We start from the raw sequence: 24,004 nt of genomic DNA on the forward strand, positions 1-24,004 counted from the left end.
TCAGGTGAGTTTCTAGCCCCATTTATGTGTTATGTTTTCGGGGCTGTGTGCATACTCGATATGTTTGTTAATACGCTTATCATAAGAGATAAGTGTATGCCTTATGTGAATAATGTGATATGTATGAATGATGGCTTGACGGTACGTGAACGATCTTCGGATATTGCACGTACTGTCAGGTTGTAACGCTAAGTATAAGGTAAGTATGATATGCATGCTTATGTGTATGAATGTGATAAAGTTAATAAAAAAAGGAAAGGATGGTTGTATGGTTACGAAGAGGGTACCGGGCCCTAATAATACTCGAGGTATGATGTATGGTTGTATGGTAACGAAGAGGGAATCGAACCCTACTAATATTCGAGAACTAGGGAACCGAACCCTACTAATATTCGAGGTAAGAGGGTACCGAGCCCAAATAATACTCAAGGTATGATGTATGGTTGTATGGTAACGAAGAGGGAATCGAACCCTACTAATATTCGAGAACTAGGGAACCGAACCCTACTAATATTCGAGGTAAGAGGGTACCGAGCCCTAATAATACTCGAGGTATGATGTATGGTTGTATGGTAACGAAGAGGGAATCGAACCCTACTAATATTCGAGAACTAGGGAACCGAACCCTACTAATACTCGAGGAAAGAGGGTACCGAGCCCTAATAATACTCGAGGAAGGATGGTACCGAGCCCTAATAATACTCGAGGAAGGAGGGTACCGAGCCCTAATAATACTCGAGGAATGTAGGGCGTAATGCTCTTTATAACGTAAGATATGAAAGTAAGTTAATACAAAAGAAAGTATGAAAGTATGAATGAAAGAATATAAGTTTATGTGTATTGTATAGTGTATGATTAACTAGAACTCACTCAGCGTAGCTGACTTTTAGTATGCACGCAGGTGAGTAGGATGAGGCAGCTCGCTTGAGGAGACACGTGGCACTGAATAAGAGGCTGGCATCGGAAGACTCAAGACGTTTAAGTTTAATGTTTCATTTATTTTGAAAGACAAAATGATGTTTTAAGACAAGACGTGTTTTGTTATGAAATGTTTTATGAAAGCTTTTATATTCCGCGAATGTTTTAATTAACTCTGATATTTAGAACTGCGTTTATGAGTAAATCCAACACGAAAGTAGGGCTACCGGTAACGGGGCCTTACAAGTTGGTATCAGAGCAAAGTTCGAGAGATTTAAGCATCCTACATGCTTAGACTCGAACAGAGAATGGGATTTAAGTAAGAAAGGAAAGAAGATGCCAGTTCAAGAATGCCATGTGTCGCTCAAGCAAGATCAGTAAAGGTAAAGTGTATGATTAAATGATATATGTTAATGAGAAAGAAAAGATATGTGAACGACAGGGATAGGAATAATTGATTGTTTGATTTGACTAACTGCTTAAGTAGAACCAGCACAAATAGACTCATAAAGGGAAGTGTATAGGACACGGAAAGCAACGTGATCAGCTAGTCACAGCTGGCCACTGTTATTACCTGTTAGCCTTGCTATCCTTGTACTAAATAGTTCCTTGAGTGATGATGTTTGTGTTTTCCCTTTTAGAATACGATGGCTGGAGTTGGAGACATTGTTGGAGCTGGAGGTCGCACTGGACGACGCGGCAGGCCTCGTCGTGTCCAGCAACCTTCGGTTGAGACAGCTTCCAACACCGAAGCTGAAGGAAGCGCAGCTGGAAGAAACCCGGAAAATAATGAAGGAGTTCAACTGGATCCCGCAATTCAAGCAGCTATTGTTCAAGCTGTAGCCACTGCTGTGAAGAATATTACTCCGGGAGGGTCTGCTTGAAGCCGTGAAAGAACTGTTGAAGGGGCAGGTGGTAATGGTAGGAAAGATGATGAGAGGGAAAAGGGTGATTCAAGTGAGGTGAGGTCTGTGAAAGTTGATGATAGGAAGAGGGGCCGAGGCGGTTGCAACTATAAGTCCTTCAAAGGTTGTGACCTGCCTAAGCTGACTGGTTTAGGAGACGCAATCGCTACTCTTCAGTGGATAACCGCCATGGATAAAATTATCCGAATCAGCGAGTGTCATCCTGACCAAGCTGTCGGTTATGCCACCCAATCATTTGAAGATGAGGCTATGTATTGGTGGGAGAGTGTGGAGCAGAGGAAGACCCGTGAAGAGATCAAGGAGATGAAGTGGGACGATCTGAAGGAGTTAGTGATGAAGAAGTTATGTGCTGACGCCGAGGTTGAAAGGGCGGAGATGAAGTTCCTGAACTTGAAAGCTGGGACAATGACACATCGTGAGTACACCACCGAGTTCAATCGAATGTCTAGGTTGGTACCCGATATGGTCAGCACTGAGACTAAGAGAATCAAGTGTTATGTGAGGGGATTACCACAGAGAGTCCGCATGTTAGTCAGGACAAGTAAACCTGCTACTTTCGATTCTGCTGTCGAACTCGCAGAGATGGTCTATGCAGACCTGGCTGCGGATGATGTGGTGGTGGGAGACGAGAAGAAAGAGAAGAATTGGGTCGCTCCTGCTAAACGACCCGGTACCCAGATGTGGAACCCTAAGAACAAGCAGCCGAGAGTTTGGGAGAACAGGTCGTGCAAGACTTGTGGCAAGGCACACAGTGGTGAGTGTAGGTGGGGAAAGGGTTCGGATTCATGTCATAAGTGTGGAAAGATGCATGCTGGAGAGTGTAGAGTTGGGTCGAATGTTTGCTACAAGTGTGGGAAGGCAGGTCATTATGCTCATGAGTGCAGTTCTAAGCCTGCATGCTACAAGTGTGGTAAGACAGGTCACTTTGCTAGAGAATGCACCGAGGGTGATGCTGGAGGTAGTGGGAGGAAGGATGCCGATCAAGCTAGGCCAAGAACCAGAGCCTATATGCTGACCCAGGAACAAGCGAGACAGATTCCTGATGTTGTGACCGGTACGTTCTTAGTAAACGGCATTTCTGCTTCCGTATTATTTGATTCTGGTGCGAATAGAAGTTTTGTAGCTACGACATTTATTAAACTAGCTAAAATGAAATGTTGCCGAGTGTCTGAAACTCTTATAGTAGAAACCGCTAGCGACACTTCGGTTGAAATAATAAAAATGGTGAAGAACGCTAAGATAGAACTAGAGGGACATGAGTTCCCTGTTACCTTGTACGTTATGACCTTAGGAGGGTTCGATGTGGTTTTGGGGATGGATTGGTTGTCTGAGTTTGAGGCTCAGATAGTATGTAAGAGTAGGATAATAAGGTTAAAGTCCTTGGATGGTAGTGCGGTGACGGTTTATGGTGATAAGGAAAGTTATGGGCTTAATGTCATTTCGATGATAAAAGCCGAGGGTTTGTTAAGGCGAGGGTGCGGTGCCTACCTGGCGTATGTTGTCAACGCTACGGCCGAGACGCAAGAAATGAAAGATGTTCCTATCGTGTGTGACTACCCAGAAGTAGTCCCTGAGGATCTTCCGGGGTTACCACCAGAGCGAGAAATAACATTTCAGATAGATTTAATACCAGGAGCCCAGCCCGTCGCGAAAGCGCCTTACCGTCTAGCACCGTCCGAGACGAAAGAATTGATGTCCCAACTGCAAGAACTCCTCGACAAGGGTTTTATCAGACCGAGTGTTTCTCCGTGGGGCGCACCGGTTTTGTTTGTGAAGAAGAAGGATGGAAGTATGAGAATGTGCATAGACTATCGTGAGTTGAATAAGCTTACGGTAAAGAATAGATATCATTTGCCAAGGATTGATGATCTGTTTGACCAACTGCAAGGTTCAAGTTGGTTCTCACGAATAGATCTCAGATCATGCTACCATCAGCTGAAGGTGAAGGAGGCAGACATCCCTAAGACAGCGTTCCGAACGCGGTATGGACACTACGAGTTCCTCGTAATGTCATTCGGTCTAACAAATGCTATTGCAGCATTTATGGACATGATGAATAGGGTGTGTCGACCGATGTTGGATAAGTCGGTTATCGTCTTCATTGACGATATATTGATTTATTCAAAGAACGAGTCTGACCATCCTGAGCATCTGAGAGAAGTATTGGAGACTCTGAAGAAAGAGAAGTTGTATGCCAATTTTTCGAAGTGCGCGTTCTGGTAAAGAGAAGTGCAATTTTTAGGTCACGTGATTAATCCGGAAGGGATTACCGTGGACCCAGCTAAGATTGAAGCGATAACGAATTGAAAGACTCCGCAGAATCCGACTGATATACGAAGCTTCCTAGGGTTAGCTGGCTACTATAGGAGATTCATCGAAGGTTTCTCCAAGATAGCCGCACCGCTGACCGGTATGACCCGAAAGTCGATAGTATTCAGTTGGGGAAAGTTTCAAAAAGAAGCCTTTGAAGAATTAAGAAGAGACTCACGCAAGCTCCAATCCTTGCTCTACCCGATGGTGACGAGGATTTTGTTGTTTGTGCTGATGCCTCGCATCAAGGGTTAGGTTGCGTGTTGATACAACGAGGGAAGGTGATAGCTTACGCGTCTAGACAGTTGAAGGTCCATGAGAGTACTTATCCGACGCATGATTTAGAGCTAGCGGCAGTAGTGCATGCTCTTAAGATATGGAGGCATTATCTGTACGGTACTAAGTGTACTATCTATACAGATCATAAGAGTTTAAAGTACTTGTTCGAGCAGAAAGAATTGAACATGAGGCAGAGAAGATGGTTAGAATTGATAAAGGATTACGACTGTGAGATTAAGTATTACCCCGGTAAAGCTAACGTGGTCGCTGATGCGCTAAGTGGTAAGAATGAGGAAGTCCTTGCAACAGTGAAGTCATACCAGCTGATTATGAACTCAAGTCTTTTTGAAGAAATCATCAAGGTGCAGTCAGAGGTGTTAGTAGATGAAGGGTTAGTAAAGAAAGAAAGGATGTATGGCCAGCAAAATGAGTTGATGGAAAACACTCATGGAGTTAAGACTAGGTTCGACCGCATGTGGATCCCACGCCATGGTGATCTTAGAAGTCGAATCTTAGATGAAGCTCATAAGTCAAGGTACTCAATCCATCCTGGAGCTACAAAGATGTACCAAGACTTGAAAAGAGATTACTGGTGGCCAGGAATAAAGAATGATGTAGTGGATTATGTTAGCAAGTGCTTAACTTGCTTATAAGTCAAAGCCGAACACCAAAAGCCTTATGGGAAGATGCAACCGCTAGAGATACCTGAGTGGAAATGGGAACACATCACCATGGATTTCATAACTAAGCTACCTCGTACAGCTAAGCAACATGATACCATCTGGGTGATTGTGGACCGTTTGACCAAGAGTGCTCACTTTCTGCCCATACGAGAGGCCATCTCGTCAGAAACGTTAGCAAGCTTGTTCATTAAAGAAGTTGTAACCAAGCATTGAGTACCGTTATCGATCGTGTCTGATAGAGATACACGGTTTACTTCGAGGTTCTGGAAGAAATTCCATGAAGCTATGGGGACGAGGTTGAACATCGGTACGGCGTATCATCCTCAAACCGATGGACAGTCTGAAAGGACGATCCAAACCCTTGAGGATATGCTACGTGCTTGTGTTTTAGATTTTGGTGGAAGTTGGGATGATCATCTGCATCTGGCAGAGTTCTCCTATAACAACAGTTACCATTCAAGTATCGGTATGCCACCGTTTGAGATGCTTTTCGGTAGACGATGTAGGACCCCGGTGTGTTGGGGTGAGATTGGTCAGAAAGAAATGGGAAGCCTAGAAGTGGTTCAAGAAACGTCTTCAAAGTTCGATCAGATCAAAGCAAGAATGAAAGCCGCTCAAGACAGACAAAAGTCTTATGCAGATAAGCGGCGACGACCAATTGAGTTTAATGTTGGTGACAATGTGATGCTCAAGGTCTCGCCTTGGAAGGGGATTATCCGTTTTAGGAAAAGAGGAAAGTTGAGTCCGAGGTACATTGGACCGTTCAAGATTATAGATCGTGTGGGTGAAGTAGCTTATAAACTGGATTTACCCGATGAGTTAGAAGGAATTCATTCAACCTTCCATGTTTCTCATCTGAGGAAGTGTCTAGCTGATGACACGTCTCACGTGCCATTGATGGACATTGAGGTTGATGAACAATTGAACTACATCGAGCAACCGATAGAGATCGTTGATCGCAAGGAGAAGCAGCTTCGTCACAAGATTATACCTATGGTAAAAGTGATATGGAAACACCGCAAGGGATCAGATGCTACTTGGGAGGCCGAGGATGAGATGCGCAAGTTTTACCCTAGTCTGTTTATGTAATAGTTAGGTTTCGGGGATGAAACCTCTTTAAGGAGGGAAGACTTGTAACATCCTAAAATTTATAATGTTAAATAAAGAAAGTTACGTTTAGTGACTTCGCGTTATTAATTAATTAATGTCGAGTAAGGAACGGATCATGGAGTTAGATTAATTAAGATGGGTTAAATGAGAATGGGCCTTAGGTCCATGGGCTTTAAGGGATATAAATATCCCCTAAACCAACCTAAAACCCTAAACCCTCATTTCATTTCCATCATAATCTCTACACAATCAAAAACACACACATACACTACACCATATTCGGCCGAGAGAGAGAGAGACATCCGAGACCAAGAATCAAGCCGACCATTATTAGATCTTCAATATACGAGATAACCAAGCAAACCGCGACCACACCGAACTTATAAAAGGTATGTTCTTGACCTTTAAAGTTTACGTTTTATTGAACGTTTAGCCTTTTGAATGTCCTTAAGCTTAAAGATCCAAGCTTTATAGTATATACGGGATATATATACGACCGAAAATGGTTAGCGAACGTTAGTGGGTGATGTCGAACCATAACAAGGGTATTAAAATCGCCAAAATGATTGATAAAAACCAAACCCGTAGCTGAACTGGGCAACTTCGCCTGCAAACTGATAACTTCGCCTGCAAAAGCTTAACTTCGCCTTCAAAGCTTAACTTCGCCTACGGCCAAGTTCGCCTAACTGGTAACTTCGCCTAAAGCCAAGTTCGCCTAATTGATAACTTCGCCTAAGGCCAAGTTCGCCTAATTGATAACTTCGCCTACGGCCAAGTTCGCCTAACTGATAACTTCGCCTAACGCTAAGTTCGCTTAAGGTTTAACTTCGCCTAAAGTTAAGTTCGCTTAGAAAATAAATTAAAAACCTAATGAAAAATGTGTTAAGACAGTTAATGGAAATAAAATTTTTCCAAGCTGACTTGGCCCTAGACCCCGCTGCCAGGTGCGCTGCCCCGGACCCCCGTTCGTTGTGGGTCATATAAAGATAGAAATGCAACATGAGTAGTAGTAGTTAATTGATACGTGTAAATATTATACAGTTAGCCGTGCACAGCTCAAGAAGGGAATAACTATTAACGGAGAGCGTAACAGGATTCAGGTGAGTTTCTAGCCCCATTTATGTGTTATGTTTTCGGGGCTGTGTGCATACTCGATATGTTTGTTAATACGCTTATCCTAAGAGATAAGTGTATGCCTTATGTGAATAATGTGATATGTATGAATGATGGCTTGACGGTACGTGAACGATCTTCGGATATTGCACGTACGGTCAGGTTGTAACGCTAAGTATAAGGTAAGTATGATATGTATGCTTATGTGTATGAATGTGATAAAGTTAATAAAAAAAGGAAAGGATGGTTGTATGGTTACGAAGAGGGTACCGGGCCCTAATAATACTCGAGGTATGATGTATGGTTGTATGGTAACGAAGAGGGAATCGAACCCTACTAATATTCGAGAACTAGGGAACCGAACCCTACTAATATTCGAGGTAAGAGGGTACCGAGCCCAAATAATACTCGAGGTATGATGTATGGTTGTATGGTAACGAAGAGGGAATCGAACCCTACTAATATTCGAGAACTAGGGAACCGAACCCTACTAATATTCGAGGTAAGAGGGTACCGAGCCCTAATAATACTCGAGGTATGATGTATGGTTGTATGGTAACGAAGAGGGAATCGAACCCTACTAATATTCGAGAACTAGGGAACCGAACCCTACTAATACTCGAGGAAAGAGGGTACCGAGCCTTAATAATACTCGAGGAAGGATGGTACCGAGCCCTAATAATACTCGAGGAAGGAGGGTACCTAGCCCTAATAATACTCGAGGAATGTAGGGCGTAATGCTCTTTATAACGTAAGATATGAAAGTAAGTTAATACAAAAGAAAGTATGAAAGTATGAATGAAAGAATATAAGTTTATGTGTATTGTATAGTGTATGATTAACTAGAACTCACTCAGCGTAGCTGACTTTTAGTATGCACGCAGGTGAGTAGGATGAGGCAGCTCGCTTGAGGAGACACGTGGCACTGAATAAGAGGCTGGCATCGGAAGACTCAAGACGTTTAAGTTTAATGTTTCATTTATTTTGAAAGACAAAATGATGTTTTAAGACAAGACGTGTTTTGTTATGAAATGTTTTATGAAAGCTTTTATATTCCGCGAATGTTTTAATTAACTCTGATATTTAGAACTGCGTTTATGAGTAAATCCAACACGAAAGTAGGGCTACCGGTAACGGGGCCTTACAAGTTGGTATCAGAGCAAAGTTCGAGAGATTTAAGCATCCTACATGCTTAGACTCGAACAGAGAATGGGATTTAAGTAAGAAAGGAAAGAAGATGCCAGTTCAAGAATGCCATGTGTCGCTCAAGCAAGATCAGTAAAGGTAAAGTGTATGATTAAATGATATATGTTAATGAGAAAGAAAAGATATGTGAACGACAGGGATAGGAATAATTGATTGTTTGATTTGACTAACTGCTTAAGTAGAACCAGCACAAATAGACTCATAAAGGGAAGTGTATAGGACACGGAAAGCAACGTGATCAGCTAGTCACAGCTGGCCACTGTTATTACCTGTTAGCCTTGCTATCCTTGTACTAAATAGTTCCTTGAGTGATGATGTTTGTGTTTTCCCTTTTAGAATACGATGGCTGGAGTTGGAGACATTGTTGGACATTGAGGTTGATGAACAATTGAACTACATCGAGCAACCGATAGAGATCGTTGATCGCAAGGAGAAGCAGCTTCGTCACAAGATTATACCTTTGGTAAAAGTGATATGGAAACACCGCAAGGGATCAGATGCTACTTGGGAGGCCAAGGATGAGATGCGCAAGTTTTACCCTAGTCTGTTTATGTAATAGTTAGGTTTCGGGGATGAAACCTCTTTAAGGAGGGAAGACTTGTAACATCCTAATATTTATAATGTTAAATAAAGAAAGTTACGTTTAGTGACTTCGCGTTATTAATTAATTAATGTCGAGTAAAGAACGGATCATGGACTTAGATTAATTAAGATGGGTTAAATGAGAATGGGCCTTAGGTCCATGGGCTTTAAGGGATATAAATATCCCCTAAACCAACCTAAAACCCTAAACCCTCATTTCATTTCCATCATAATCTCTACACACTCAAAAACACACACATACACTACACCATATTCGGCCGAGAGAGAGAGAGACATCCGAGACCAAGAATCAAGCCGACCAATATTAGATCTTCAATATACGAGATAACCAAGCAAACCGCGACCACACCGAACTTATAAAAGGTATGTTCTTGACCTTTAAAGTTTACGTTTTATTGAACGTTTAGCCTTTTGAATGTCCTTAAGCTTAAAGATCCAAGCTTTATAGTATATACGGGATATATATACGACCGAAAATGGTTAAGGAACGTTAGTGGGTGATGTCGAACCATAACAAGGGTATTAAAATCGCCAAAATGCTTGATAAAAACCAAACCCGTAGCTGAACTGGGCAACTTCGCCTGCGAACTGGGCAACCTCGCCTGCAAACTGATAACTTCGCCTGCAAAAGCTTAACTTCGCCTTCAAAGCTTAACTTCGCCTTCAAAGCTTAACTTCGCCTACGGCCAAGTTCGCCTAACTGGTAACTTCGCCTAAGGCCAAGTTCGCCTAATTGATAACTTCGTCTACGGCCAAGTTCGCCTAACTGATAACTTCGCCTAACGCTAAGTTCGCTTAAGGTTTAACTTCGCCTAAAGTTAAGTTCGCTTAGAAAATAAATTAAACACCTAATGAAAAATGTGTTAAGACAGTTAATGGAAATAAAATTTTTCCAAGCTGACCTGGCCCTAGACCCCGCTGCGAGGGGCGCTGCCCCCGGACCCCCGTTCGTTGTGGGTATATAAAGATAGAAATACAACATGAGTAGTAGTAGTTAATTGATACGTGTAAATATTATACAGTTAGCCGTGCACAGCTCAAGAAGGGAATAACTATTAACGGAGAGCGTAACAGGATTCAGGTGAGTTTCTAGCCCCATTTATGTGTTATGTTTTCGGGGCTATGTGCATACTCGATATGTTTGTTAATACGCTTATCCTAAGAGATAAGTGTATGCCTTATGTGAATAATGTGATATGTATGAATGATGGCTTGACGGTACGTGAACGATCTTCGGATATTGCACGTACTGTCAGGTTGTAACGCTAAGTATAAGGTAAGTATGATATGTATGCTTATGTGTATGAATGTGATAAAGTTAATAAAAAAAGGAAAGGATGGTTGTATGGTTACGAAGAGGGTACCGGGCCCTAATAATACTCGAGGTATGATGTGTGGTTGTATGGTAACGAAGAGGGAATCGAACCCTACTAATATTCGAGAACTAGGGAACCGAACCCTACTAATATTCGAGGTAAGAGGGTACCGAGCCCTAATAATACTCGAGGTATGATGTATGGTTGTATGGTAACGAAGAGGGAATCGAACCCTACTGATATTCGAGAACTAGGGAACCGAACCCTACTAATATTCGAGGTAAGAGGGTACCGAGCCCTAATAATACTCGAGGTATGATGTATGGTTGTATGGTAACGAAGAGGGAATCGAACCCTACTAATATTCGAGAACTAGGGAACCGAACCCTACTAATACTCGAGGAAAGAGGGTACCGAGCCCTAATAATACTCGAGGAAAGAGGGTACCGAGCCCTAATAATACTCGAGGAATGAGGGTACCGAGCCCTAATAATACTCAAGGAATGTAGGGCGTAATGCTCTTTATAACGTAAGATATGAAAGTAAGTTAATACAAAAGAAAGTATGAAAGTATGAAAGTATGAATGAAAGAATATAAGTTTATGTGTATTGTATAGTGTATGATTAACTAGAACTCACTCAGCGTAGCTGACTTTTAGTATGCACGCAGGTGAGTAGGATGAGGCAGCTCGCTTGAGGAGACACGTGGCACTAAATAAGAGGCTGGCATCGGAAGACTCAAGACGTTTATGTTTAATGTTTCGTTTATTTTGAAAGACAAAATGATGTTTTAAGACAAGACGTGTTTTGTTATGAAATGTTTTATGAAAGCTTTTATATTCCACGAATGTTTTAATTAACTCTGATATTTAGAACTGCGTTTATGAGTAAATCCAACACGAAAGTAGGGCTACCGGTAACGGGGCCTTACAGTCTAGGTTCATTTCCACCGTTTCATTGATAGTATGTTGATCAAAAGACCCGATTTTATCATCAATACAATATTCGTATACCTTAACGAGTCGTTTTCTTGTCAAACAAGTTGAACATCTGATTGTTTAATCAAACCACACCTCCAAACCCTAATTTGTTACTGAGGTATCATTCTCCACCGTCTTTCCTTAGTCGTCAACCTCTGGTTCTGTTGTTTTCGTCTTCAAGAACAAGTTGTCAGTTGACTTTGATGTTTTCCTACGTTTGACTTAGTTTTTCTTCATTATTTTAAGCACTTTCCGGTCAGTTGTCTTTTGCATCGGGGGAGTCTCGGTGGTCTATTTGATCCCGAATCGTTAAGGGTATTTTAGATAACTCATTTAACTTATCAGTTTCTCTATCTTCGGATCGGAACTAGCTTTTGGTCCAGAAAACTTTTTATTCACCATTAACTTTTGAGTATACTAGTTAGAACCCGACTCTTGACTAGAAGTTCGGATTCTGAACAGTATCAGCTCGTTTAAATCTTTAAAATCTCATATCTTGAGTTTTATACATCCCTTTAATCTGATTCCAGCTGCATTATTCTCGGTTTTAGTTTTAGTTTACTATAACAAAGTTTCAGGTTATTTTTTTGGATCAGTCAGCATGTTAATTTCTTCGTTTATTAATATTTTGTTATTATCTCGCATAATCTTTAAGGTGAGTAATCTTTTTGGGGACTTTATGCGTACCATATTAAACTAAATACAGTAGAAACTCTATAAAATAATACACTTGGAACCACCAAAATTTATTAATTAACAGAGTTATTAATTAATCGATAAATTAATAATTATTAGTTTATATATTAATTAATATTTTATTAATTTATAGTAGAATACTTAGTTACAAACACCTTTCAAGCTTCCACTTAATTATTGTATACAATGAATGTATATCAAATGAACGGTCCAATTATTGTATCAAATGTTCATGCAAATACAATTGCGAACTGCTTTCGTCATTGTAAACTTAGATCAACAGATAACATGACTTTTGAGAACTCAGATGAAGGTGGTGAAAGCACTCAAGAACTCCAGAATTTGATCAAAGAGTTGGGTTATCGCAATGCAATGGATGTCGAAGATGTTCTGACTCACCCAGAAGAAAATGTAGTTGCACATTTGTTGACTGATGAAGAAATTACTGAAAGCGTTATTGGAATTAATAAAGATGATATCGATGAAGAAGATGATGAAAGTTCTACAATGGAGTCCCCTTCGTAAAAAATCACATTGAACAATTTCTTGTTGAGCTATGAGAAAACAACACCAGAAGTTCTTACCATGCTAAGAAAAATTAGAGACGGGATTCAAGGGGAAATTGATTTCAACAAAAAAACAAAAGATAATGAGTCATTTTTCAAGAAACTTTCATAAATCATTCATGTAATATGTTATATATAAGAAATTATTAATTTATATTTTATATGGGGTCTAAAGAAATTATAAAAAATGTATATCTTATAATTTTAGAAAAATTATTAATTTAGCACCCTATCCCCGAGTCAGGACTGGCAAAAAATATTATTTTAGAGAGTTTATTAAATAATCGAGTATTAATTTATCGAGTTTCTATTGTATATTTTTATCTCAATTGCAAATCTCAAATATTGTGTAGTAGATCGATTGATTGCTTACGTGCTATTTGCTTACTTGTTTATTTATCGCATTTTGAGGGGGCCATCGTAATCACACTAAAGTATGATCTACGCCGTCTTAGTAGCCAGAGCCTGTTACGCTAGGCAACGGCCAAACGACACCAATTACTTGCTTTCATTTAATTGTTGATACTCATGATATTGATTTGATTATTTATTTTTCTTTACATATTATGTTCATTAGCAAAATCTGGTGATTACTTAGTCAACATGTCTTGTTCACAAAATATCTATTTTTACGTATATTGCAGGTTATTCTTTGGTTTGAAGTGAAGATAAGAAGATCACATAGATTGACTTTAGGATATTTAATAAAAGAAAGACAAGATGTTTTTATATTATTTGTTTGATTTTAGTTGTAAGTATTTGAGATGATGTGTATAAGTTTGAACTTATAATAATTAGATATTGTCACTAATATTTTGATGTTAGTGTCTTGTGAGCTGTGAACCAATAATTTGCGCCCCGACATTTTCGCCGTAAGTTGGGGTGTAGCATTTAATGGCTACAGATAAATGGGTCAATGACTTTAAGAACCTAATTCTAAAAGTTGATGACCACAAATCAATTAGTTAATAAAATCAAAAAACATTCAATTACGAAAAATTGTTGAATGCACAAACAAATGTAAAAGATTAATTAACCGAATTCCAATGTAAAGATTCAAAATACCAAAAATTCTTGCTTGCAAACACAACTCTCTACTCTCGAAGATGGTCACGAACGGTTTAGACTAGCATCTTAATCTTGATTATCTTCATCAATTGTTGCAATGATGATAACATGGATGATTATGATGATTAAAAGGTGTTATGATTGTGAAGAATTGCCCCAAAATCGTCCTTGGTGGCTAGGGTATGAAGAATGGTCGACCTAGGGCTTTACCGGGCTTAAATATGAAAGAAATAACCCAAAAATCGACTTTCCTTGTCAGACCCACCGTAGGATACGGTTGTGAACTTCTACCTTACAGTGCCAACTCCACTATAGCCTACGGTGGCTACAGTACCAAAACACTGTATTCTTCATAAAATCTTCATCCCAACTCCATTTTCCTTCCCGTTTACGGACACGTTTTCGTATTTCAACTCTCTATCATATCATATATCGTTACTTTTATTTTCACTCCATCCTAAATGCTCCAAATTAGATCATTTAATCGTCGATCGCCTGTAAACATAAAACCACTCACAGTTGTCTTGTTCGATACATATAAACAAGTAAAACATACGATATTAAACACTATAAGCATGTGATTTCAACCACACATCACCATGATGAGTCGTGATCATGTTGAAAAGTGAAGATGAATATTAAATTAAATGTTAAGTAAAAATAAATCATTACATAAATAAAAAAAAAAAAAACTACATAAAAGATGCTTGATAGCTTCCAACAGTAATGATCATTTGACCAGTCTGAATCCTTCTAGTTTTGTTTGGTTCAACAACTTTTCTAGAACCAAAGCGTTATCCGGTTATACAACCAGGGGTTGTCCAGTTCAACAACTGGATTTTTGTTTGGTTCTACAACCGGAGAAGTGTCTAGTTCAATATATAACCTGAGCCGTAGTATGGTAGTCAAACTAGAATATTGTCTGACTCAACAACCCGAGGGTTTTCTATACATCTTGTGGCGGCAGTTTCAGCATCGAAAAAACATTACTATGTTAGTTATTTGGGTTGTTTATGGCATCTTTTTAAAAGGAGTTTAAATGGTATAAATGATTGGATTTTATTTATTATAAAACTAGGTTAGTAACCCGTGTGATACACGGGTTGAATAAATAATAATTTATTTTAATTATTTTAATGAATGATAATAACGATTAACTTAGTCGAATAAATTAAAAATTACAAAAGTTAAAAAGAATTACATGATGAAGGTATCATAAATCTCTTAATGATTCTTTATATATACTATAACATTTCTTTTTCTTATTTGAAAGTTTACCATTTTTATAAAAAAAATAGTACTTCCAATTTTTCTTTGGTTTTAACTTTGGATACCGCAACATACATATGACCATAACACAAGTAAAAACTTTTTTTACATGTAGTGTTGTTTAAAAGTTTACCATCTTCATAAATGACTTTAGTTTCAATAACACAATTAAAAAAAGTCTTTTTACATGTAATCTTGTTTCATTGAATAGACCAAATATTTTGTCCACATTTCTAAAAAGCATAACTGAAATAAAAGACAGATATCCGATTTTTTTTTAAATAAAGAAAATGGTTTTAAATGATTGAACAAAAAACTTATCAAGTGACACAAATATGATACAATTAGGTGTCATATAGCATAAAGAACTTTTTATTTATTAATATTAAATAAGTGTTAAAACTATCATACTACTCGGGTTTAATAAAAAAACTAAAAGATCAATGCATATATATATATATATATATATCTATATATATATATATATGCATATATATATATATATGCATTGAACAAAAAACTAAAAGATCAATGCATATATATATATATATATATCCTTATGATTATTCAAAATCAATGCATACACCAAAAAGTTTGATAAACACATTTCCATATCATTAGATAAACACATATCCATATCATTAGAGAACTCACATTTTTATCCTTAATAATTCAAAAAATCAAAGAACTCAAACTACATAGCAAGCAAATAAAAATAAAAACTTATAGATAACATATGAGTAATGATATTAACAAACGAAATATGCAAAAACATAGATAATTTTGAGAAATGAAATATGCTCAAGGCAAAAAATAATTGGTTACACCAAAATATCAAAAACTTGACTTACGGTTTATACATAATTGATAATCGAATAACACACTTGCTTAGATCAGAGCAATACGAAAACAAATCTTTAGTGACCTAAAACGATTAATGAAAGCCATAAAGATATGTTATAATTTGAGCCCCAATATCCTTCCTCTTAATTGAGTTACCCATGTTTTCACATCATAAACTCATAGAATGATACTTAAAATAATTGATTGTGAAAGCAAAGTTGTTCTTAATCGATGATGACATCGAGTACTCGAAGAACAAACATGAGCTTTTATTAGCGATTGTTAAGAAATCGGTGGTTATACAACGATTTTGACGGGGGATTTGACTTTTGATTGTAGGATATATTTACACAATAGGCAAATAACAATTATGCTACTAAATATGGAATGAAAGGTTACATATTTTGGTAACTAATGAGTGGGTCTATGTGTAAATAACTTTGGTAAGTAATTATTTATTTTTATAAAAATAATTAGGAAATAAAGGTTAAAGGATGGTGGTGCCATTTGACAAAATAATAAATTAATTATGAGATATATGGTTGAATCATTATTTTTGTTTATTATAATATTAGATTAGATGTCGTCTATATAGAGGAGACTGAGAAATTAATAGAGTAAATTATAACCTTTTTCCTTTCATATGATTTGAAATTAAACAGTAATTAATATGGTCAAAAATAACTTTGAAGGGTTTAATTAATTTTTTATTTTATTTATTTTATGGAAATTGGCCCCTCACGTCCGTTTCCAGATTGGTTTAACATACATCTCCTACCCTCATGACAGTCTGACACCAACTCACAACGCCCACTAGCTAGTCAGGCCTCCTCATGTCTGAATCAAGGGACCTTAAACGGTCCTTTCTATTGATTATTGAGCGTGCTAATTACTAATAAATTAAAGTGTTGAGATGCTAAAAGTTTCATTTGAAAAGTAGTTCCCGAATGAACAACTGAAAATATTCTAGAGCATCTTCAGGAGTCGGTGTTCTTCCTCCAAAGATTATAATACCAAGTACGTCTTGACGAACTCTAATATGATCAAATTTATAAAGCAACTCTTGTAAAATATAACAAAGTGATGCGGTTTCGGAAGCATTCAAATGGCTCATGACACTTTCGTTAATCAAAGACCGTTAAACTGAACCATAGGTCCCAAAAACAAAGTTCTTTTATATAAACTTAAACAAAAATCAATTAAAACAATAAACCCTAACATCCAATTTATACTAAAGACTATCTTACTAAACAAGAAAGATAAATATTAAGAAACTTGAATTTTAAACGAATAATAAAAGATATTAAAATTTTGATATTCAAATAAGGAGATATCCTGTATCATATTCCCCGTCTTCAAAAAAACTCGTCCTCGAGTTTTACCTTTAGACCAAAGCCACCTGGGTCGAAAGGAAGATCATGCCGTTTCTTGTTCATCATCAATCTAACCTGCTCAAATAGTTTAGATGGCTGCGAGACTCTTAGATGCCAAATTTTATCATGATAAGAAAATTCCAATGGTTCATGAAGTGGCAGCCAATCAAGATACCCCTTAACAAAGAAACCAATGGCCTCGTAAAACATGTCGATTTTTTTTCATTACTTACTTGGGGCAGCCCCTTTTATTACTAATTTGTGTTTGCCCAGTATCAAGAATATGTGGACTTTGAATTTGATTTGATGATCTAAAATTAATCACACACTTATCTCCCATTATCCCATTATTTTTGGAATCTTTCATTTGACTTTTTTCTTTTATTGGAGTATCCTTAACAATTAAATAATTGCTCAAGCTTTCAAGAGGAGGTGGGTCGGTTGCTACCAAATCTGATTGAACAATTCGACCACCGGTAATTGCCAGAACATCATCTTCCAAGAACTCATAAAAAATACCCACAGAAACTTTAGCATATTCTATCATCTCTTGGTTCAACGAATTCACAAATAAACATTCATCTTTATCCAAATCACTTACGTTTCCACCAAACTTACATGGAGAAACCACCGAAGATTTATTCTCGTTTTCTTCTTCTTCCTCGTCCTCACACTCGTCAAACTTGGGAGATGATTCATAGATAAAATCGTTACTGGAATGATACACCTCCTCCCCATAATACTCATCTCCAACGAAATCAATTTCACCTTCATCAAACCTTGGACCATCTTCCAATACACACTCTTGATAGATTGGTTCGTCGAACCGAGGTGGTTGATAGTAAAACGGATGCTCCTTTATGTCGTCACCTTCGTCCCAGACGACGGTGCTCAATTCGGTTTCCGCCTTACGCATCTCCCGTTGCAACTTGAGATCGCGGACTCGTTTTCGGAGCCGTTCGATCTCCTCAAGATCGCGGACTCGCTGTCGGAGTCGTTTGATCTCCTCAAGATCGCGGACTCGTTGTCGAAGTCGTTTGATCTCTTCAAGATCCCTTGAGTTGGGATGGATTCCACTGCTGCCTCTCGCGGCGACTCTGCTAGTAGAATACCAATCTCTACCGTGGGCACGTGAATCAAACATACTTATGCCGTTGCCTCTGGCGGCGAATCTACGAGCAAGAAAGTATTCATCCTCACGTCGAGCCATTTGAGAACCAAAAGCTCTGATACCAAATGATGTGGTTTCGACTAGCAATCAAATGGCTCAAGAACACTTTCGTTAATCAAAGACCGATAAACTGAACCATAGGTTCCAAGATCAAAGTTCTTTTATATAAACTTAAACAAAAACCAATTAAAACAATAAACCCTAACATCCAATTTATACTAAATACTATCTTACTAAACAAGAAAGATAAATATTAGGAAACTTGAATTTTAAACGAATAATAAAAGATATTAAAATTCTGATATTCAAATAAGGAGATATCTTGTATCACAAAGCCAAACCCCACTAAAGCTGAAACCTCTATTTCTCCTACTCCCCCACCCCCCTCCTCGCGTTTCTCTTACTGATGTGTTAGACATGAATATAGTTATACAAATTGTTGTACTGTGATTTGAAAGTTTGGAAATCTTAATTTCTATCTTATTTCCAATATTAGTTGTAGTGAAATTTCATAAGAGGATAGCAAGTTATAACATTTTTTTTGTAGAAATCTTTTTATTCATCTTTTCAAAATTCATCTTTTCAAAATTTAGACTTAATTCATTTGTTAAAATGGGTCTTAACTCCTAAGAGAATTTTTTCTGGAAAAAATTAAAAAATGTTATATATAATTGGTCATATAATCGGGGTTACATGGATGCTTTTTATGAAACATTCTTGACTGCAAGGACAAGAAAATTAGCTGAATTCACTCATTTTTTGTTATTTTCTTTTGATAGACAAATAATTTATGGAATTCCATTTGAAGTTGGTTTTATAAGTAATTTGAAAAGGAGGTGATACATCAATATCTTATGTGTGCAGAAATTTTTGAGTGTTTTAAAGATGTTCTTGGTAAGAATTTTTGGAGATTGATCTATCTGCCTTGTAATTGGTCATATGTACGTGTGTGATCTATCTTAAAACTATTGCTCATATGTGTCTATTACTTTGTGTACATGTTTGTATGGAGAGGAGAATAGAATTTAATATTCCGATTACACGCACCTTGTATTGTAAGCCCGTCTGGTGGGGTTTATGTTCTCTCTATATATATCCGATTTGCATGAATTTCTCATTCACCGTCCACATCAATCTGTGTCACGTTTTTACGAATCTTGAACAATAAAGTTTCTGTAAAATATTTAATTATGTCTATAATATTGTTCTATGAATAAGATTCTCCAAAAGAAAATATATACTTTGTTAAAATATCCTATATGCTTGTAAAGGGAAAGAAAAGAATCTCATATGTTGAACCAAACTAAACTACACGAATATTATATAAAACATAAGTTTTCATTCGCAATATTGCAACTACCGTTCATATCATTCCATAGGCATCAGATTACTATACCGAAAAGACAACAACATTACTAGGCAATCCTTATCCAAATTAAAGCCTAGTCTAAGTGAACGACGATGTTTCTGATTACATGACATTACAGGCGTTAACGTTGTCATCGTTAAACATGTTACTAACTTTATCATCCCCCCTATGAGTGACATGAGTAATTCCATGCTTATCGCCAATATTGTATCCATGTCTATAGTAATTGTAACTTTGTTTGTATTCATTAGCCGTGTCCTTGAAGTAGTTGCTAGAGGATGTGAAGTATAGTGGTGGGTTGGGGTAAGGCCAAAACTCGGCCCTCTTTCCCGCCCTCCTCACTGCTTTCAGAACCTTGTTCCGATCCACGTATCCAGTCACGGTTACCTTCTCGAGTTCTAGCTCCACCTCCACTGAGTCCACACCTATTTATACAAAATCATAACAGTCTATATAGTACTGACTCGTAAAACCAATTTTTTTTATAATCGGACTGGTCATCAAATCAACCGCCTTATCACAGTTGAGTTGGTTGGTAGGTCATACCGGATTTAAAATTGGATTGATATCATAAATAATTTAATTTAAATATATAACGAAACTACAGTAAAATATAAAAATATAAATTTATAATTTTTGACGACTCGTATTATGATGAATTTTAAATTAATAAAATATAGAATTTAAAGGGGTAAATATACATTAAATTATATTTTGATACAAAAATTAAAAGAGTTGATGAACTGAAATTAGGTCCGACCACCTGGTCCGATTCCAGTCTGACCAATAGGCGACCGATTCAATTTAAAGCGATTCAATATTTCAATGTCTATGCAACCGGACTAGATATTTGCTAGGTTCCCTAAAAAAACATTGACGAGCTAAAAATGTTCCTATAAGTTAGCGAGAACTAATTTGTGTCTTTTATAAATAGAAAGCAACGTACATTTATACATTTAAATTTCTGTACTGATATTTTTAACAATAGTGATGTGACATATTAGTTATCATTCATAATACTTATTTTAAAAATAAAACTTAAAAGAAAATATAATTTTCAAATTTGTACATATTTTTTTATATAACCATTTTTGCATGTGTAATCTGATGTGGGGGTGGCTAGCTAGCATGACATCAACAAGTGGTATGACAATTGACAAAATTTTGTTTGGTAAAATCAGTTAAGTTAATAATTGTAAGTTGATATATATTTTGAACTACTTCAATATATAAATTGACAAAACTAAGAATAAGTGTGCAGTTGATTTATATTCATGCGTATATATACCTCTAAGCTTGTAGATGGCACTTCTGACTACCCGCTCGCATCCGGTGCAACACATCCTGACTTGAAGCTCAATAGTCTAGAATAATTATAGCAAAGTTTATAAACATAGCTAAAATACAATTACAAGATGCTGATCCCCACTTTTTACACCCCAACAACAAAAGGTGAACATGGTTCTAGCTCCTAATATCTCCTTTGCTCATTCTCTTACCTTCCTTTAAGCATATTTTTAAGATTTAAAGATAACGATAATTTACGAAAAAGCAATTAGCAAACCTGTAAAGAAAGAGGTCGTCGACCCTTTGGCATGGCCTCGTGTTTGTGGTATTCTTTGGTAATTTTGTTGCTTGCTTGGTAGCTAAAGCAGTAGTTGATGACAGCAGAAATGAATGATCCAAATAGACTCTCGGATCGTAGGTTTGCCATAAGTAAAGTTTTAGTTCGAGTTTAAAAGGCGTGTTGATTGGGGACGGGTAAAGAGATGAGGAAACCTAGTCTAGAAGATATTCAATTCTGAGATTTTAGAGAAAGCATCTCTAGCTTCCTTGATCAGTTTTATGTTCCAAATAAAGAGTTGTGTATGTGTTGCTTGATGGTAAGTTCACACATGCCCTCAGGGAAAGAAAAGAAGATCATGGGAGCTTTACTTATACTATATTGGATATATGTAGACATGGACGTGGGAAGCAATGTTAAAAAGTACCTTTTTTTATGTGAGGAATTGCATCTAAGCCACGGGATAATATTCATAATCTGTTGTTTCATCAACCCCCTTGAATTACTTAGTACATAAGTATCAGATGCAATCCCTGAATTAATTAGTTGGTACAAAAGTATCTTATGCGAAGTAGACATTGAAGTGATCGAGCCCGCAAGTTCATAAAACATGTTACTATTGGCTATATTAATTATTATGTGATTTTTCATTTATCTTTAAGTTGCATTTCTTAATCTAGGTTGGAACCCCGTGTATTCAGGGATGGATCATTTAAGGAGTCAAGGCGGGCCACTGCCCATCCAACTTTTTTGCTTACTTGGGTAATTTTTTTCCAAAAAGTCAAAAAATTATATGTAGTGAGTCCGGCACATCCATATCATTTGTGTCCGGCCCACACTTGATTTTTATTTAAAAATAAATTCCTTAAAGCCGAAGAACGGTAAACCATTTACCTAATAAACGTAAAGAAAGCCTCATAAGCCCAATATAAAAAATAAAAAAAACACAAGAAACCCAAGCTGAATGATTATTAAAGAAAAAAAACTAATTATAAGTCCACATTCCCAACCCTGATCGAACAATCGAAGTGGAAGAGTTTTTGTCTAGGCGTTAAGGCTCTCTCGTGTTTAATAATTTTGCCCAATGCCGCTTTCAATGTTGTCTGCCCTGCTATAAACCCATTGTTCCTAAGCCCAACAAGAGAGGACACTCCTGTGAGGTCCACACAAGCGTGTTTTCCCCCTACCCACCCAAAAACAAGAATGCCGGCCGGTCATAATATAGATCTTCCTTTAAGAGGATCCGTAAGAAAGTTTACGGGGGACTTCCTTTTAAGCCGAAATTCTGGCTCGTTTAAAAACATCGCACAGAACATCCCTCACCAAATCATGTCTTTACTTAAACCTAGGAAACTCTTTGCAATGAACTGCATGCTCGCCAAAAGAATCCAAACAAACCTTGCGGCAAACCAGGCACGACTCATCTATCGGAAACAAAGGGATCATTAACCGACATTTTAGGATGGCCCAGTAGTCCATAGCCGACATATGTTGGTCTAATCCTTCAATAGGGAGAACACTTAAGAAATCCTGATCCCGAGGAGCCCGAAGATACTCAAACATCGCTTTCTGACGAGGGGATAAATCAAACTTCATTTCCAAACTCTAGATGATTCCACTATAAAGGGCACTCGCCAAAGCATATTGGCCTTTAGGGGGGTGTCTTTAATAGAGAAACCGCTAATATCAAAATCGGGAAGTGAAATGTGCAACCGATCTATCGCACTCTCATAATTGGAGTCAAACCCAGCAATACCACAACCTCGAAGAATGTTGTCTTACAATTCCCAAGATTGTGCCCTCGAGGCCACAAATGCCCAAATGTAGCAGCATCAGGTGCGAATGACCCAGGCAAAAGGAATGAACGCATATTGATTCTCGGCACATGCATTCTCATGCTTAGTAGAATTTCCGGATTCTGACTTTAACACGGTCTGCCTAGCAACATATCCAGTGTTCCGAAGCCCGACAAAGGGTTCACTCCCGTAAGGTCCACACAAGAGAAATTTCAGGGTCGTAACTCTTAAACTCGGGCTCCAAATTCGAGTTTTTCGGTTTCCACATCTTATAACGTTTATTCTCTTTTTAGGATTGTAATTCCAATAAGTTTGATGGTAATTTTGTAACTTTAATGGGTCTAATTAGTTAATATTATGCTTGGAACGTGAGTGCTGACAAAGTCCACGTACAGTGAAAAGGAAAACTTGGATGGAATGTGGGGTCGAGTTAAGGAACTGATGGAGAAATTAAAAATTGTTGATAATGCACATCACGAGAGGAAACCAAATATATTCCCTAAAAATCTCTCTTTTTTCAGGCATCTTTTGGAAAAAACTATAACCAAACAGCCACCATCATTATCTAGCTATCATGAAAACAACCACCATCCACCATTCGATATATGTATGTATATATATATATATATATATATATATATTCTCTTGCTTCACCAATCACCACATATACACACACACACATCTAATACACGTTATGCACACCCTACATCCTGTGCAATATTTGGCATGTCAATCCGTGTTATCTATCGAACAAATAAATCTACATAACGTACATCCATTTTGATACTTCTTTTATTTGTAAAGTAGGACAAGTCTAGAGCCATCAATAGTGCGTATATAACACA

At 37.5% G+C, this 24,004-nt stretch overlaps 1 protein-coding gene across 1 annotated transcript; it reads right to left on the reverse strand.

Annotated features, from left to right (window-relative positions):
* Positions 1 to 19,825: 19,825 nt before the first annotated feature.
* On the reverse strand, positions 19,826 to 21,707 carry LOC143613942 (heavy metal-associated isoprenylated plant protein 30-like). The gene is made up of 3 exons (XM_077087518.1): positions 21,364 to 21,707; positions 21,088 to 21,163; positions 19,826 to 20,224 (listed from the first exon to the last, which is right to left on the reverse strand). The coding sequence occupies exons 1-3, from the start codon at positions 21,511 to 21,513 to the stop codon at positions 19,902 to 19,904; spliced, it is 549 nt and encodes a 182-aa protein (XP_076943633.1). The 5' UTR covers positions 21,514 to 21,707; the 3' UTR covers positions 19,826 to 19,901.
* Between the last annotated feature and the right edge of the window lie 2,297 nt (positions 21,708 to 24,004).

This window comes from Bidens hawaiensis, unplaced genomic scaffold (genome assembly GCF_021521415.1).
Source record: "Bidens hawaiensis isolate Kalapana, Puna unplaced genomic scaffold, B.hawaiensis_p1.1 tig00038569_1, whole genome shotgun sequence".
NCBI classification, from domain to species: Eukaryota; Viridiplantae; Streptophyta; class Magnoliopsida; order Asterales; family Asteraceae; genus Bidens; species Bidens hawaiensis.